Genomic DNA, 18,645 nt, shown 5'->3' on the forward strand with positions numbered 1-18,645 from the left:
CTGACAATCTGTGAGTTCTGGCAAATGCCAGAGACAGTCACTATTTAGTGGGCTGGTGGTGGCTGTTTTGGTTTCTGTGTACTTGAAATTCCAGGGCCTATTCTGAATCCCAGTCCTGACCTGAGCACAGATACAGCCTAATAGTTCACAGCCATATATCCAAACTTGCAGACAGCCTGTTTCAATCTAGTTAGATCTCCTCAGTGCAAGTCCTACCCATTCAGAAGCCATGTTCCAATTTCTTGCATATATGGCTCTGAACTATTAGGCTGTATCTGTGCTATAAAACTAGCGGTTCTGGATACATAGTTGGCCAAAGCCATATAAAAGAAAGATTTGCATATCTCCACCCATAATGCCTCATGTGAGAGTTAAAATCTCATTTATGGAATTAGGGCAGTGCTATGTATATTGAATGAGGCAAGTAAATATCCTGTTTTCAGAAGGCTTTATGTTAAAATAATTTCTTTCAATTCATCTTTGTTTTGCCATGGTGATATATTATGACTCAAGACTAATGCAAAGAAAAATGTTATTTTATTTTTTACACAATTAATAGAAAAAAGCAAACATCTAAAAAGAAACTGCAGGCTGAGGTAGCCAACATGATTGCAGATAAAACAGAGCATGGGATTTGTAGTAAGCCAAAGATTTTGGTTGGACTGCAGGACTTTAATATTATAGAGAGGGAGGGCACTCCATGTTTTATTGTGTGTTTCTAAAATGGAAAACAAACAATGATTGCTTTTGGTTTAGACAATCAAGCATGGGAAATACAATCAAAATGAGTGTCCATGCCATGGATCCAGGTCTAGTATGTAAGCAAACAACCATGGAGGAGCATTTAAAATTGACCATCTAGATAGAGATAGCTGGGCAAGAAGGCAACATTTAACTTTAATATCAATTAAACTATAGTCCTGTCGTTTCTTGAATTGCAACTTTTAGCACCTAAAATTCTGTCCGCTAGTCCGGAAAAGCCTAGCTTTACAAAGTAGTTGGTCTCCTCAAAGTTACATATCCTATGGATTAGCAGTCTAGTGGTGTAACCAAACAACCCTCACATTTAAGCACTAAACAATGGAGATATAATTAAATCACAAAGATTGAAACAGGTCTTGTCGCCAATTGCAACCAATCAGACACTTGCTTTCAAAGCTACTGTATCTGCAGGTTGGTTTCTGTGGCTTATTAGACCTGGTGCAACATTTGTGCCATTCATAACACTTCCCTATAAACAGTCCAATTGGCTTTCTGGCCAAATGTTTAGATGTCTATTTATTTTTCAAATGATCTGCATGCAGCTATCAGTACATGCCTTTTGCACACACAACATAGGCTGAATGGGTATCCTGCTTGCTGAAGTTGCTGATTAATTAAATCATCCATTTTTTAAAGTAATGTATATTTGTAGCCTATTTAAAGAAGCCTTCAGATTGCTGACCATTATGAAAATGTGTCTTTAACTATTAATGAGCTTTGTTTATTGTGCAAAGTAATTATTTACATTTATCTAGTATACAAAAATGTTGCATAACCCCCCAGGAACTACTGTACCCCAAACAAACTCCAATGTACAAAAATATATAAACAAAGGTAAGTCAACAATGAACCCCTAAATATTAAAATATAGATATTACTGATAAACCAGCTCAGCTGTATATTTATAAACTGTTCAAAATAATAATAATAATAATAATAATAACAATTTAAAAAAAGTACAAAACATTAAAAAAAAGTCATTTATATACAAAATTGGGGGAAAAAAAAGAGATTGAGAAATATCAACATTTCTTTTAACAAAGAAAAGCCAAATGTTTTGCCAACAAAACAATTTGAAAATGTATAAGAATAATTGCCCCTATTACTTAATAGTGTTTTGGAACAAACACCAACCCATTTCATTTCATAATACTGCTGATTTATGAGTAGGAAATGTTCCTGCTTGCATTTGGCTGTGTGCACTAACCAGCAGTCTTGTCCCACTTTTATTTAACATGGCATGACACCATCTTACTTGAGACATAAATCACTCTACATTTTTTTTCTGATGAAAGGAAAAACAGAACATCTGTGTCCTTATAAGTTTAACCAGTGGACATAAGGTGGTGAAGAGATGTTGCTGCTGGTTATCTGTTCCATGGGAAGCCTGAATTCTATCAGACATTGTGTTTTTTTTTTATTCTTTGGAGAGTTTATGTTGTTCAATTAACGTCATTTCATCCCATTTGTTACTGTTTTACTGCAAAGATCCGAAAAGCTTGACCTTCCTTGTGATTCTGGATGCTGCAATAGGAAGGCAGGAGAAGCATTAGTTAATTATGCTTGATATTCCACTTCTTCTTTTCCAGCTTACCAGACAACCAAGAAAAACAACCTTCTAACCCATAATACATTTGTTTTCTTCACTTACAGAATTACTATACTCCCAGAAAGATTTAGGCTGGGCATACATTGAGTATACTGATAAGCATTTGAGAAGAGCAAAGGGTAAGGGCTGTGGCTGTAACAGCAGGGGATGGCATTAAGTTCTGTAATTATGCCTTTGGTCAATTTTAACATGCTTCGATATCTACACATTAGGGCAGTGATGCATGATAAAATTCGGGAGATTAGTCGCCCATCGACAAATCTCCTCTTCTTCAGGTGACTAATCTCCAGAACTGCCTTCCCGCTGGCTAGAATGTAAATTGCCGGCAGATGGCACTCGGAGCGCTTCATTTTCCGAAGCTGCCTCACAAGGAAACTTCAGGCGGTTCGGGGAGATTAGTCGCCCGAAGAAGATGCAATATGTTGCTGGGTGACTAATCTCCCAAAATAGCAGCATGTGCCCTGGCCTTTAAGGGCAATTCAATCCCTTTGTAAAATAAACTTTTCATTATTAAAACCAGTGGAGTAAACCAAATAGCACAGATAAATGCGTAGGGATTCAATAACCACAAAGCTTGCATTATACTGTGTTCTCCAAAAAATAATGAGGATCAGTAAATGAATAATATCTGGTTCTAATTATTTTTGGATGCTACTTCTTATAAACAGCAAATTCAAAAAAAAAAGTTTCATGGAGCTACAAAAGAACAAAAGTGCATTTGGATGAGCTTCCTACTTTTAATATAATATTAATAGTGAAAGGAAAAAGCTGTTCAGCTGTGAGATACAGTGAATCATTGTCAAAACTTTTCTTTTTGCCTTAGCAGAAGCAAACAGGACATTTGAAGATTTAGCATAAGATTTAACACCTTTCTATCAAAATAACCTCAATTGTGTCACATTTTAAACAGTTCAATAATTAGTGTTTTTTTCAATAGTCACATGACACCTCCACCCCCATTCACTGACAGGCCATTACTATTTGCTCCCTCCAACACCGCCAACACATTTCCCATGACTGTAGACCAGTAGTATTGTGGCAGGTGTTTCTTAAGTGATATTTTCATAATTCCTATTATTTACGGTAATTAGCAATATTTACTATCTAATACTTTCCAAATGTTCTTATTTATGTTGGATATCACAAATAGAAATGGGCTTTACTGGAAAGCAGTCAAGGTTTGGAATGATCAGGAGCATGGCTAGGAATAACGGGACTGGACGTGGGCTGATAAATTACTAGATATGCCAATTTCAGGTTCAAAATATTGATGTCTTGCCTGAAATCAGGCACTAGACAATCTCTAGTTCTCTAGTTAGAATCTTGTACCTGGCCGACTGGATCCCATTTTTGCTGGAGCCAAAATAATGTTTCTTCTTCTCCACCGGCATGACATCAACATATCCTCCGTCTTCATCTTTGATCACTCCAGCATGCACAGCTGTTTTACAGATACTGGAGCTCTGAACCAATGAGAAAAGTCCTTAGTTGTGTTCATTTATCAAAGAACTTATAAGGTAACTTTTATTAACTGCTGTTGTAGAAATGTCATTGCATTGTAGTAGTGGGTTAATCAATGTGTTTTCGAAATGTCTTTGATTGTATTTTATTCATACAATTGTATATGTATTCAACACTTTTATTGTTAGTTCTTCAACCTGATATTTTGTCTTAAGCATCCCCTAAATTTGGGATGCATATTTATATCATTCATATATAGAAATATACTCAGTATTTGCAGAAATGCATATAACCAATGATCAGAGTTATAATCAGGGTCTGACTGGGCCGGCGGAACACCCGAAAAAAGCCCCCAGACCGACTCCCCTTATCTGCCAGTCCCCAGAGCAAAACAATGATGTGCGGCACGCTGGCATTCGAGCCTGCTCATGCGGGGCCCCCAAAGTTTGGAACCCAGTGGGCCCCCAATTGTCCAGTCCAACCCTGGTTACAATATGAATATAATTTTAGAATGTAGGGCAATGGTGTTGCAGTTCATTTATCTTTGATCTTTAGAGATCAAGGCATTTTATTAGGAATGAGAAAACTTGACTTGCCAGTAGGTTTGATAGATAAATTATCTGTATGCTACAAATACCCCTTCTGCATGCACAATTTGAGTGTAAACTGGAGGGTGTCTGTTGAATGGATTATCCCAGACAAGAAGTCACATTGTACCCATGTCAAATACTCACAGCTTGCCTAGCACATCGAATGGATGTATGTTAATAAAGTGTGCCAAATACAACTGGAAAAAATGTTGTGTAGGAGAGCAAAAAATATAATTTAAAGCTGAATTTATACCTAATAACTAGACAACAATTACAAAGCAGCTGTGATATATTTTAAATATGCTTTCAATGGAATCAGCTTCTGACAATATAAGAAAATATGAAGCATACAAAAACCAGAATCCACATTTCATTTCTGAAATTTGTTTATGAGACTTAAAATCCTTTTCCCATTTATTCTCCTCCCTTTCACATAGCTATTGGCACCATCCTGACTTTTGATTGGCTGCGAGTGCCGTATCCCTACATGGACTGAATGAGAAGAGAAAGCTTTATTAGGAATATTGGACTGAGTCTAATAATGAGATCTCTAAATTTGGCTACTGAAGTCTGTGTGCTGGGAATAGCTTAGCAGTGTTTTCTCTGCACTGTTCACGAGGAGAGACAAAGTTATCACCATTCTGTGCAATGGAATTAGGTGACCCGATTACATTTTTCTTGAGGGCACTTGATATGATTTTCTCAAATGATTACTATGTGCTCATTTTTTTGCGATACACCAACCTAATGATGTCATATATTTTGTCACTTCTTGTCTCCCCATTTCTATTATTCCACTCTTCTACATTCAAAGTGCTCTATTTTTCTCCCTTTCCACTAATTTTTTGGGGAAGCTTCAAGAATTTCCACCAAGTAAATGTCTACTTAGTCTTACTGATGCCCAACACTGATCAGAAACCTTGGTCTTGCATACATAAATTGACTCAAAACAGGGATATAATGCAGACTAATTTAGGCAACTGGCTTTACAACATGAAAACCATATGTCTGCAAATCTATAAATATAATTGCAGTCTTATGACTCCAATGAAATTTCAATTTCACAATAGTCTCTTCCTCATATTTATTGGTCAGGGAAGAGCACACATCATATGACCAAAATAAAGGGAATTACAGAAACATAGACCACATGTTCAGTTCTACAACATTTGGAACCTGACAGTTGAGTTTTGCAGAATTCCATTCTAGCTTAAAAAAAACCACAAAAAAGAAAAGGGTTGGTGTGGATTTATTCCATGTTATTAAGTCTTACAGGAATATTAAGGACACTCCTTTTCACTGCAAAACAACACAAAATATGATTGTTCTAATGTTCTTTGGATTTGTTTATCTGTAAAGTGATGGAGTTGGCTAGCACAGGGTTGAATATCAGTTAAGTGTTTGTTATCCATGCATATGATCACATGGCAACATTTATATTACATTGTATATTTATTAAACCTATATCATATGTATGAGAAATGTGTGTATGCATTAGGATTCATTTAAATATCCAGACTATGGAGATTTTGGGCCAGATTCAATTAAATGAGAACAATTTGTCTTCTAACTAAAATTTAAAAAATCCCCTAGACATCTATTGCGTTTTCATGAGATAAACCATGAGATATTTTTTATCATGAAATTTAATCTGACCCTTGTTTGATGACATCTCATAACCATGTGAAAAAAATTGATGTCTAATGGGATATCTAGACTGTAGTTAGTTTATTTTCCTTATTGAATTTAATATGGGAAATTTGATTTCTTTGTTTTGATTCTATTCCAATTATTCTATTAAGTTATCTACCCCTCCACCTTTTCTCCATGGCCTTAGTGGCAGCTCTTTCATGGCAGTCATTTATCCCTTAAATCTAGCCCCATGTGCCTACTGTGTCAAATATGCATATGGCTATATATGTTTTTTTATAACCTTACAACAGTGAACCAATGGATCACCTACTTTCCAAATTTGGACATCCAAATGATAGGGGACATCAGGCTGATCAATTATTTCATTCCAGGGCCAACACTCTTCCTAACAGGGCCTAATAAGACCCATCCAAAAAGGAACTAAAAAACAGCCCTTTGCAGTCCCCCCGTTCAGATTTACCGAGTTTGGAAGCTCTGTTTGGGACTCTCAGCAGGTTTGAAAATCCTCACCAAACAAGCAGATCTTACCATGTATAGCCAAGGCTTTTTCTCTCCAGCAGTTGTGCACCTACTAGTTATCCACCCCTCTTCCTCTATGTCACTCTTGCCAGACCTAACACTCCTATGTCTTCGGAAATTTTATAGCCTAAACTAGCATTAATATTACAGGGTTCCTGACTCTGGAGCTATTCCTAGTAATACTTAGGCGGGCATTACTGTATATAACATTTGGTGTGCGTATATTTTTGGCTGAAGGGAAAGGCAGCTCGCTTAAATTATTAAGAGTGCTGTCATGTATATTTGGATCCTCCTTCACTTATACTGTAAACACATCATTAAAGAGTAACCATGCCTTGCGCTTTAACCCTCATCACCATCACACGCCAGGGAAAACATTAAAAAAATGGACTTCTGTGTAAAATATACATACTACAATTATACTGCAAAGACCTGGGCATACATCTGGTATTTCATAAAACTACAGATCCATAAAATAAAACTACTTACATCTGCATAAATATTTGTGCCAATTACTGGTGCCCAATATGAAGGCTCATTCTTACAGTGCGCGGGACAGTTAAATCTAAAAAAAACAATATGAACATGTTATTTCCAATCGCATTTGTCTGCCAGTAGAAGAAAAAAACCCACTGCTCTCCGGCACTTCTGGAAATTGACTGTTATTCTAATATAATCACATATGCTGTTGTGTAAGAGGTAAAAGAAGCCAAGAGCTTAAATCTCCATCTAGCGCAGAAAAGCATCCATCAGAAAATGCCACAGACCTTCTCATTTTAAAGCCTCGTAATAATCAAAACAGCAAAAGGTTTTTTGGGGCTATCTGCCACTTTGCCACATAATGCTGTGATGTGATTAGAAATAAAACTGGGAACGTAATATTCATTATAAAAAAGTGCTATTTTCCCTGTATAGCAGGCTCAAATAAGCATTTTTTGTTGATCACTCTGTAGCACATAAACATCAGTGCACCAATTTGTTTTATTTTATTTTTTTTAAAGGCAGTTGAGTTGGATGCACTAGAAAACAGATTCATACCTCATTATCAAAATATATATATAAAGAATATATTTTCATGGTGAAATAGATTCCCTGAAAACGAACAGAAGTGAATTTGGCAAACATTTCCCATCCTTCATCCTCCCAAAGTCTGTAATTCCCTTTAGATATGGCAGGCACTTACCTTGGACAATGTGACACTGGCTTTACAAACTGACAAATTTCGGCAACAGTTGTGTAACAGTCAATGGTCTGAGCTAGGAGTAAAATAAAAAATTACAATTATTTATTATTAATTAATAATTACATTATTAAGGTTCAAGAATTCATTTTCAGTCAATTGTTCAAATACATCCAGTGACAATAACAAACAAAAACAATACATAAATAATTTCCAGGAATGTTGCTCAAAACTTAATATGCAGCTTAATGTTCAAATCTGGTTAATTTTTCAGTCAAATATTTTTTAAGATCATTCCATTTTCAGTTAACATAGGGAACTCCCTGATTCAAACCAGGGACCACCTATATACTGCCAGTCTCTCCTCCTGCTGGAGCCACAGGAGACAGTGTGGCATCAGCCTAATCTTGACACATTAATAGGTCATTAGTTTCCCCATCTCATCAACGTTTGATCATTGGCCAATCTGCCGACTCCAAGTTCTTATAAATAAATAAATATGTGGATTGCACACTCAGACTGGTTTAAAAAGATCAAAATTTATCATATCAAAAAACTTACATCATAGCAGAAAACCTGTTATGATGTAAGTTTTTTGATATAATAAATTTTGATCTTTTTAAACCAGTCTGAGTGTGCAATCCACATATTTATTTATTTATATGATATTTACCAAGAGGCTTTGATCGGGCAGCCCCCATTGGATTGGCACCTCAGCATTCTCTTCAGGGTGTGCACCTTCCAAATTGTAGTTTTATATAGAGTTCTTGTCCGTTATTCTGAAATCCTGATCTTGTTCTTGTGATCCTGCTTCTGATACCCTGTTCCTGCCTAGTAAGTCCTGCTCCTTTCCTTGTTCCCCAGTATATGATTTCTCATGTTTTACCTTGGCCTGTTATCTGACACTGCATGGTTTCTGCCTGTCCTGACCTTCAGCCTGTTTCAAGGACTTGTTTTTTCTGTCTTTCCCTGCATTTTTCATTTTTTTTCTTTATATAAATATCAGTGCAGTTCTTGTTAGTGGTGTTTTGTATAATGTTAGTATCCATTTTGTTGGCCTCACACCTACCTGAAACTTTTGAAACCATGAATGAATTTGCTGGCTTGAATTTACTGCAAAGAAAGATACAAAAATGCAATGAAGGTGAACCGCACAAAAAAACAACATTATGCAAAATGCAAATATAGCGTAAATAGCAAGCTTACCTTATTGACTCTACATCATTTCTAGTGGACTTCACAAAGAACTGAAGCCTCCCTTTCCTTGTTATATCCACCAGGCCTCCGCTGTTATCAATTACCCCATAATGAATGGCTGCACGACATATGCTTGACATCTACAAGAATTCAAATCATTTTCCATATTTTATTAAAATAGGATGTCAAAAGGCAATCTAACACCATATCCTAAAATTGGATATTTATTAAATAAGCTTGGTGTACAGTTTCCTGGCCATCTCCCAGCTCATCTTCTGGGTTGTTTGTGAAGTAGCCTCCATTTTCAGAATTCAGAATTGGGGAGCAATGCAAGTATGAAAATGCTTCTGCTATAAGGGCCATAATTGGTTATTTGGTAGCCCTTATGTGAACTGGCAGACTATAGGTAGATCTGTTTGACGGTAGAGATGGTTTATGCCTCTATCATTTGTCTGAAATTTAGAAATCCAAAAATGAGCCTCTGCTTTGACAGAGCAATATCAAACAATTGCTCACAAGCCACTGATCGGGGATCACTGTTCTAAGACATATGCAAAAAATAAATATATTTTACTGTAATGTTTATGTTATAGGTGTAAGTAGGATAATGCAAAGTCATGTTTAGCTTCACAAAACAAACACCCCAATCCTGGACTCTAAAAGGCGAGGGACTTACTAGAAAGTGGGTACATTTTAGGCAGTGTTGGACTGGGACACCAGGGGCCCACCAAAAACCAATAAACCAGGGACCCACTCTAAGTATTATTTTCTTCCTCTCCTCACTCAACCTCTATTCTCCTATTCTCTTTTCTTTACATACTATAACCTATTATTCCATCTATTTAGCCTCTTTATTCTCATAGAAATAGGCAATGACCATGAAATAGGGCCAATGTTTAGAAGCCGGGGGGCCCACTGACACCTATAAATAGCAGATAAAAAGAGAAGGTGTCTTTATAGCATAAGGTACTCAATGCATTATACTTACACTATCATAAAAAAGAGTTCCAAACACTTTAGCTTTGCTATTTATACAACCAGGAGGACACTTATATCTGAAAAGGAAACAGATCATAAATTCAGTATTTTTATTGTTTAGTTTTATACACCTGCAGCACAAACAAGTGGAAGTTTGACAAAGATAAGAACATTTAGATGAAGCTGAGCTAGAAAAAGTAAATATTATGAATAAAGATATGAATTAAGTAACTAAATAAGCCTGTTCTAAAAGTAGCTTATAAAAATATACATTGCCTATCTGTGTCCCTTTAAAACATAGACCACAGAAATCCACAGAAATATTTTACCCACAGCTATAATAATAAAAAACTCAAGTTTAAAGTGGAGAAGAAGCCTTTTTTTATGCTTCCCAAAGGTAACTATTTATCTGACGGAGGGAATGTTGATAGAAACAAGGCTGGGGAACAGGCAGGAGAACATTAACTGTCTGTTTTTGAAGTATTGATCCACTTAGAATTCTAGCTTGTAACTAATAACTTCTGTTTATTTTAACATCTCAGCAATGTTTCTGCCTAGAAAATGACTCAGGAGTACAATGAATGTACTATGCAGAGCTTGCTTCATGAAGGTAATCCATATATATTAGTCATAAGTCAGTATAGGCGCATCAATGACTAAACCGTTTTTGGCTTGACTCTGCTTTGTTATGTCACCATGGAAATGTTCAGCAGAAAAGTGCCTACAGGATCAATTAGTCTTTTATGTGTTTAATATGTATGAAATGAGGTGAAAGGTACACTTTGCTTTCTGGGAAGACTACATTTTAATGCGTATTTTACAACAGGATTTTATTTTCAATCTTGTCTAAAAATAGAAAGCTGCTTATTCTAGTAGTTAATGAAAATGCAATGCAAACATACAATGTGCCTGATTTTGAGTGCAGATTATATGAAATATAATAAAATAACTTGGTACGATTTTGAAACGCCATATGATGTGTTTTGGCAGGCCAACAGAAACTTGTCAAAGTGTTATTATGATAAGCTTTGAACAGTTTCATGGATAAATATAGCCTGGGTAGAGTCTTATACTCAAGGGCAAGTTTTAAAAGTTTGGATTATTTTCCACAGTACATTTTGGTCATACTATTTGTTTACATTTACGTGATTCTGCTATAATTCTGTTATTCTAAAAACTTTTCACTTTGTGGGACTTTTATGGCAATACAAGTCTACTGGGAATTCCTGCACCTCTAAATTCAGCTTGAAAAGATAAAAGGGGGAATAGTCTGGACATAGAAAAGAATTGACTGATTTTGCACCAATGTCCTATAGACTTGAATTGAGATCAAATTAGCACAGCCATGGAAAAGTTATCTTTTGAATGTTAGTTAATATGTTAAAATTGTACTGCTGGGGGTCACAAATCACAATTTGGTCAATAAAATAATCGCTGCCTGATATTTGAATTCCTTGTTTAAAAACTTGCATAGATCATTGCTATCTATGTTTTCTGTTTTGTATGGCTACATCTCAGCTCGGCACATTAACATTCTCCTGCCAGCAGAAGTGTCGAATTAAGGGAAATTCCCTTAGGGAGAATCATTTAAACAGACTTCCTAAATATTTAGGGGTACCTGTTACAGGTGGATCCTTTGCATCTGTCTCTCATTTTCGTTTCACATTTGATGACTTGAGCTAGAAAAAGAAATGAGACATTAGGATGAGAGGGGGAATAAAAACCAACATTTGCATTAGCAGCCTTGCCATTCAGAGAATCTGCAGCAAGAGCAAGAAAATAGTAGGGATGCACCGAATCCACTTTTTTTGGATTCAGCTGAACCCCCGAATCCTTCGTGAAAGATTCGGTCGAATACCGAACCCAATCCAAACCCTAATTTGCATATGCAAATCAGCAAGGGGAGGGAAAAATAGTGCACCGCACAAAGTGCTGGCTAAAAAATATTTTGATTCCATGTTTTGTGGTGAAAAGTCATATGATTTTAAGGATTCGGATTCAGTTCGGCCAGGCTCAAAGATTCGGCCGAATCCTGTTGAAAATGGCCGAATCCTGGCCGAATACGGAACTGAATCCTGGATTCGGTGCATCCCTAGAAAATAGTGTAATTTTGTCAAGGGAAAAATAATTGGTTTATTATTATAGCTTAAAAATACTTTATAATGATATTATTGTTTGATATATGCTTAGAAAAATAAAATCTACATCTTTTCTGGTTTATTTTAAAAATAAAAGAGACATATTTATTACACAACTCCTTTGTGAACCATGTGCTGGTCCCGGGAAAGTTTTCTTTCCCTTTGGAGTCCAGAACAGTATCAGTATACTAGTATACTAGTGAAACAGTGGAACATAGTGTGAACCTTATAAAGAAAGGGATCTGATTGGTACCTCCTCCCTGTGATTCTCACCCTGTAGCCATCCTTGAAAGCTGCAGGAAAAGAGAGAGTATTCTTTTTCCCAAAAAGTGATAGCTGTATGCATAGGGAGAAAAAAAAAAGATTTCCATTCTCCTCTATAGATTTATAGATATATATAGATATTTTTTTCTTGGGAAAGCAGTGCAATTTTGTATGCAAGATGGCACTGGCACCACTATGAGCCAGATCTAGTTTGATGAGAAAAACATATTTCATGGTTTATCTCCTAAAAGACAGCCCTTACCCCAAGAGAACTTTATTTCCCCATCGTGTCATGATAGCTATAAACCTAACTAAAGAAGGAAACTCATTGCATTTAACAGCCAGGTCTAAGTTGAATTCCATGGCATGTACTACAAGAAATAAATGCTAAATACTTTTCTGTTGAGTACTGAGAGTGTTAACCTTCTTTTTGGATTGTTCTATAATTCATACATAAGGAATGTAACACGTGTAGCCTTGCGAACCCTTGTTCTTTACGTAAAGGGGCAGTATACACCCTGTTCGATGTGAGTTCAATAAATAAGGCATTTGCTCAGCTTACACTTTGCTTATTGTTTTTGAGATCTACACCATTTTTGGTCCTTGGAGGTAGCTAAAACACAAAAAAACGTAATCGTGCAGACGTATTTGGGAATAATGCTGCATAGTGGGGAAAACATGATCATTTGTTCCTGAAAAGTGCACTTTGCACTCTGCTTTGCCTTTATAAATGAGCCTTAAATAATCTAGTTGTACAGTGGATATAAATATACTATGTGAATGCTAGAAGCTCATAAATCAACTGAGATAATACTCATTGCAGAAAGAAGAAAGATACATAGGAATCCGTATTCTACTTCCCAGCCACTATTTTGATATTCACTGTCACATTGCTATTGATGGGGTAAGTTATATACATCACCTTCCATATATTACTCCCCTTTACCCCCTCAAAATTCCAGACCCAAAATAATATATGTGGATACAAGTATGTATCCATGCTATCAACAAGCATAGCACTTTCCTTAAAGGGGTTGTTCACCTTTAAATGATCTTTTATTATGATGTAGAGAGTGATATTCTGAGACAATTTGCAATTGGTTTTCCTTATTTACTATTTGTGCTTTTTGAGTTATTTAGTTTTTTATTCAGCAGCTCTCCAATTTCAGCCATCTGGTAGCTAGGGGCCAAATTACCCTAACAACCATGCATTGATTTGAATAAGAGACAGGAATATAAATAGGAGAGGCCTGAAAAGAAAGCGGAGTAATAAAAAGTAGCAATAACAATACATTTGTAGCCTTACAGAGCATCTGTTTTTTTTAGATGGGGTCAGCGACCCCCATTTAAAAGCTGTAATGAGTCAGAAGAAGAAGGCAAATAATTAGAAAACAATAAAAAAAAAATAATGAAGACCAATTGAAAAGTTGCTTAGAACTGGCCATATATATATATATATATATATATATATATATCTATAACATACTAAGGGGCATATTTACTATGGGTCGAATATCGAGGGTTAATTAACCCTCGATATTCGACTGTCGAATTAAAATCCTTCGACTTTGAATATCGAAGTCGAAGGATTTACCGCATTTCCTTCATTCGTACGATCGAAGGAAAACTCGATTAAATCCTTCGAATCGAACGAATTCAAAGGATTTTAATCCATCGATCGAACGATTTTCCTTTGATCAAAAAAAGCTAGGAAAGCCTATGGGGACCTTCCCCATTGGCTAACATTGATGCTCGGTAGGTTTTAGGTGGCGAAGTAGGTGGTCGAATTTTTTAAAGAGACAGTACTTCGACTATCGAATGGTCGAATAGTCAAACGATTTTTAGTTCGAATCGCTCGATTCGAAGTCGTAGTCGAAGGTCCAAGTAGCCAATTTGATGGTCGAAGTAGCCAAAAAAATACTTCAAAGTATTCAAAGTATTCAAAATTCTAAGTATTTTTTATTCTATTCCTTCACTCGAGCTAAGTAAATGTGCCCCTTAAAGTTAATTTAAAGGTGAGCTACCCTTTTAACCTAATATTCTCTAACATCAGAACTGATCCTGTTTTCAGCCTGTACTAGAGATACTGCACTGTTACTGTTCTTACTAATGTATGAGACACAAGACTTTCCTGTTCCAGACGTGGAATACAGAGTATTTCCAAACTGACAGAATGTGTGAACAGATGCTAGAAACCTACAGACTATATGTGTGCTTACTCATTAGGTTTTCTGTGGACGTTTGTGTGGTTTTTGGCACTGCTTTGGGTTTGTTGATCTTTTCATGGACCCAAATGTGTGTTTCTTCAGGAACACGAGGGGACTCTACTTCATTAGTCTCATCTGTTTCCACTCTTCCATAATGTTTATCACCTTGTCAGAAAGGAAAAAGTGGGTTATTAGTGCCACTCACACAGTCGAACTCCATGCTTATAAATATAATCCTCGTGTAGTTTTAAGCAGAAATATCCGCTATTTTATTTTTGCCCTAATCCAAGTTTAACGCAAACAGCCAGAAACAAGATGGACCTCCATGTATACCATATGACTACATGTTTATATCTTATTGTATTTTAACATTGACATTTCTTTACAGCTGTAGCTTTTACTCCATTGCAGGTTGAAAAGCTTCAAGGAATCATCTTAATGAATGTTCCAGACAAAGTCATAACATCTGTAATGCTCACGTGCTCACAGAGGATGCTGCTCTGTGCCTGGATCAAACGCTGCATTACCAATTTTATTATGCGCACAAATTTTATTATTATGATAAAAACAGCTTGCTAGTCAACATGGAACATCCAACAATGAGCTAAATAGTTGGTTGCCCTGCACCCCCTCTGCACAAAGAGACAAAGTAAGTTTTTCAGGGCTAACCGCTGATTAAACAGTTTACCTTGCATTTCATCACCTACAGTACATACAATTTAAACTTGATTAGTCCTCATAAAATACTATAGACAACTGTTTCAAAGTTCAGTAACACAGGAATAACTGCAGTTTTTTTTACACATTTCCACTATCAGAGAATGCAAAGAGGAAGAGTGTTCAAGGGCTTCAGCCTCCCCTGAAATCATTATGACTTAATTTTCAATTAAACAGCAGCACTCATTTATCTGCTGAAACTACTGGCGATTTACTGAATTAAAGGGCAAAAGTACTGATTTACAGCAGGCTATATAAAGCATTTATTAACCCAAATGATAAGCAAATTCTAATGTACTCACTGTTGCAGGTTTGTTAAGGGGAACTAGAGTGCCAACTGACTGCCTGAAAATGATGAGTAATGTTCAACATAGTACCCAGCAGTTTAGAGTGTTGAATATCTAAAGACATTATTGCTTATAATTTAGCCTAGAGTATCAACAGAATTAAAATCTAATAATAAGAATACTCTGAACTGACTATGTTGAGTAAAAAGCCAGTACTTGGCAGGGTCTAATATTGCTTCAGATAAAGATCAGACACATGAATGAGTATTAGGGGTACTCAGTAGCCCCATTCCATTGGAATTTCCACCCTGCCTTACAGAATTTTGCTTTTTAGAATGGAGGACAAAGACCTCTGCCTTACTCCTAAATACAGGTGTAAAATGCAGGGCTAAGTGTAAAGTACAGCATGCACAGGCCCAAGTAAATAGCAAGATTTTATAGGATCTTTTCTGCAAGTGAACTAATGGATATTACAGCCATGGTAACTTAGAGAATAAAAACGTGAGCCCTATGAGACCAATGTACTAAAATAGGTGGTAAATTGAACCAGAGAGAATCAGCAATTCGTTTTGATCAGTCTCTTACACGTTTGAAAATGAATGCAAAGATCTCATTGGTTGCTTTGACTTTAAGTGCACTAGTGCAGTTGACCAACCATGTTAATTACCTAGCCCCAACCATATTTCTAAATGTATAATTTATTGAAGCCTGATTTTGCTATCAAAATTACCTTTGTAACAGAGATTGTTCTGACAGTTGCCACCATAGCTAGGTGGGCATTCCGAGCACGGCCTCCCATTCTTGTAAGGAGCTTCCCCAATCCAGTTACCCCTGAAGAAAAAAAAGCACATCATGAACATCTGTCAAACGTTCTCTGTGCTCCTGTTCTCTCAGCCCTAGAACTGAAGGCAAGATGGTTATGAATGCTCTCACTGTGTATATGTGAAGACAGATTACAGTGATTATAGGAAAAACCTGAGATTTGCATGTGTGTAGGAATAGTAGGAGCTTTGAAGCAAAAAAAGGCAACTAATCCAATGAAAACGGCAGCAAGAGTAACATTTTTATTTAAATATATACGTTTTTAGTTTGGTGTCTGGAATGATTTCCTTTTTAGGAAGAAATGTCTTTATCTTTGGCTGGCTATTAATCAGATATGATTATGGATTTTAACACTATCAAAACCTTCATATTAGTTGAGTACAGTACATGTTCTATCCTGGAAAAGCAAACTGAATAAGGGTTGAACATATAGAATTTCCAAGCTTTCCAGCAACCGAAATATAGCATAGACACTGTGGCTCGAGGTTCTGCCCTACGCAAGGGAGTGGTGGAATGAACTGGAGCCAAGTTAAGTACTTTACAAATAACATTGCCACTATCCATTTAAAAATGACACAGTCGTGTTCTCTGGAGTCAAAAATAAAGCCAAATGAATGGGTAGCTATTTGTAAAAGCAAACAATATGCCCTTTAATGGGATATCTGTCCTATTCCTTACTTTGGAGAGTAGTTGCAGACAAGATATACAGCGTTCTCCCAAATATCTCCCCAGACATTCATCCGTTTGCATACGTTTACAGCACAGCCAACTTTGGTGGTTGTGGCCCACACAATCTGCAATGCAAAAAGACAGGGATTTTATAATTATTAATATTATGATATAGCATTAAGTATGTTGCTTCTGAGACAGCATAAAGGTTTATGCGTTCTTAAACGTTGGCCTTGTTTAATCTGCCTCTAACTTGTGTTCTAGAGCTTTTATTTGCGGTAAACTCAATAGGCCAATAGTTATTATTATTTATTATTAACATGTATTTATATAGCGCCAACATATTGCGTAGCACTGTGGTTAGCTTGTGGATCACTGGGGATATAGTGGATAGGTACTGTATTATGTATTCCTGGTGTGTTCCTTCCTATTAATAAACTTATAATAAACAAAAAAAATTTATTTACCTGTGTATAGTGAGTGCACATAGGTCCAGAGCAGCGTTCAGGGCAATAGGGTTTACATTCATGGGGGTATGGGTATGTATAATCCTTGACTTCATCGTACCAGGACTGTACATGATATGCAGGTGATCGGTATCTGAAGTCAGAGAAAATTTACAATATAACTTAAAGAAACAACATGAATAGGATTACATGGATTTGACGATTGTTCCAAGACAAATGTCAATACGGTTAGCCAGCAGTAGGTTAAAATAAAAATAAAATTCTCACCTGCCCCAATGTACTGCAAGGTTTTGTCCAATTGACATGAGCAAAGCAGTAGGCCCATGCTCCCAGATACACTCCTGTGCCCAGGCCTCAGCAGATCTCTCAAGTTCATCATCCCATATCTGCACAGGGAAAGGAGATCATTACTTTACTTACTGGACTTTCTTAGCTATTACTATATAATGTAGTTGGGTGGTTTAGAAAATCTACTCTGAACTCTATTTCCTCAAAGTAACTTAGTAATCTCAAAGCCTGCATAGAAAGCAAGGCCGGAACTAAACGTAGGCAGAAGACGCACGTTCGTCCTCGTTGTGCGTCCTCGTTTGCGCACGGTTGTGCATGGGTGGGGGCACTATGTGGCAGGCAGGGTTGTCCAGCACTGATAGATAGGTGTCATAAATCTATATGCTATGATAGGTATGAATTCTCAATTCTGGTGGAACATGCTGATGGAACAGTGACCCTTCAAGCATGCCTGTACTGAGACAAAAGAAGACATACCACAGTGTAAACAAAGATTTGCTTTGTGTTGTTAAAAGTTTGTGGCTTAAGGCTTTAGTGCCAACTATGGAGGAGATGTTAGAATCAATATCCATGGCATATGAATGAGCTAGAGAGTTGGTTACCAAGTTTAGGATATGGAGGCAGATTAATACCCGCAGAGATGGAATATAATTTTATTCCTTGAACTTTAATTCATGTTGGCATGGCTTTACTTGGCCACAGGTTAATCATCTGATTTCCATTGAATTGGATAAGTGAGACCACATGTATAATTTACACTTTTATTTCTAGGGGAATTTTCTGTTCCTTCTGGGACAGTGAGTCAGTGAAAGTTCTTGCAGCAACCATATATACTAT

General features: G+C 36.5%; 1 protein-coding gene across 1 annotated transcript in view; it reads right to left on the reverse strand.

Annotated features, from left to right (window-relative positions):
* Window positions 1-520: 520 nt before the first annotated feature.
* crispld2.S (cysteine-rich secretory protein LCCL domain containing 2 S homeolog) overlaps window positions 521-18,645 on the reverse strand; it is a 38,225-nt gene continuing 20,100 nt past the window's right edge. The window contains exons 4-16 of the mRNA XM_041561181.1: window positions 17,788-17,906; window positions 17,521-17,653; window positions 17,063-17,178; window positions 16,293-16,393; window positions 14,571-14,723; window positions 11,568-11,628; window positions 9,960-10,026; window positions 8,981-9,111; window positions 8,844-8,887; window positions 7,778-7,850; window positions 7,084-7,159; window positions 3,701-3,834; window positions 521-2,286 (exon numbers count right to left, since the gene is read on the reverse strand). Of these exons, the coding sequence (XP_041417115.1) occupies window positions 2,232-2,286; window positions 3,701-3,834; window positions 7,084-7,159; window positions 7,778-7,850; window positions 8,844-8,887; window positions 8,981-9,111; window positions 9,960-10,026; window positions 11,568-11,628; window positions 14,571-14,723; window positions 16,293-16,393; window positions 17,063-17,178; window positions 17,521-17,653; window positions 17,788-17,906 (1,263 nt within the window). The 3' untranslated portion in view covers window positions 521-2,231. The remainder of the gene's footprint in view (window positions 2,287-3,700; window positions 3,835-7,083; window positions 7,160-7,777; window positions 7,851-8,843; window positions 8,888-8,980; window positions 9,112-9,959; window positions 10,027-11,567; window positions 11,629-14,570; window positions 14,724-16,292; window positions 16,394-17,062; window positions 17,179-17,520; window positions 17,654-17,787; window positions 17,907-18,645) is intronic.

The sequence above is a fragment of the Xenopus laevis genome, chromosome 4S (genome assembly GCF_017654675.1).
Source record: "Xenopus laevis strain J_2021 chromosome 4S, Xenopus_laevis_v10.1, whole genome shotgun sequence".
Taxonomy (NCBI): Eukaryota; Metazoa; Chordata; class Amphibia; order Anura; family Pipidae; genus Xenopus; species Xenopus laevis.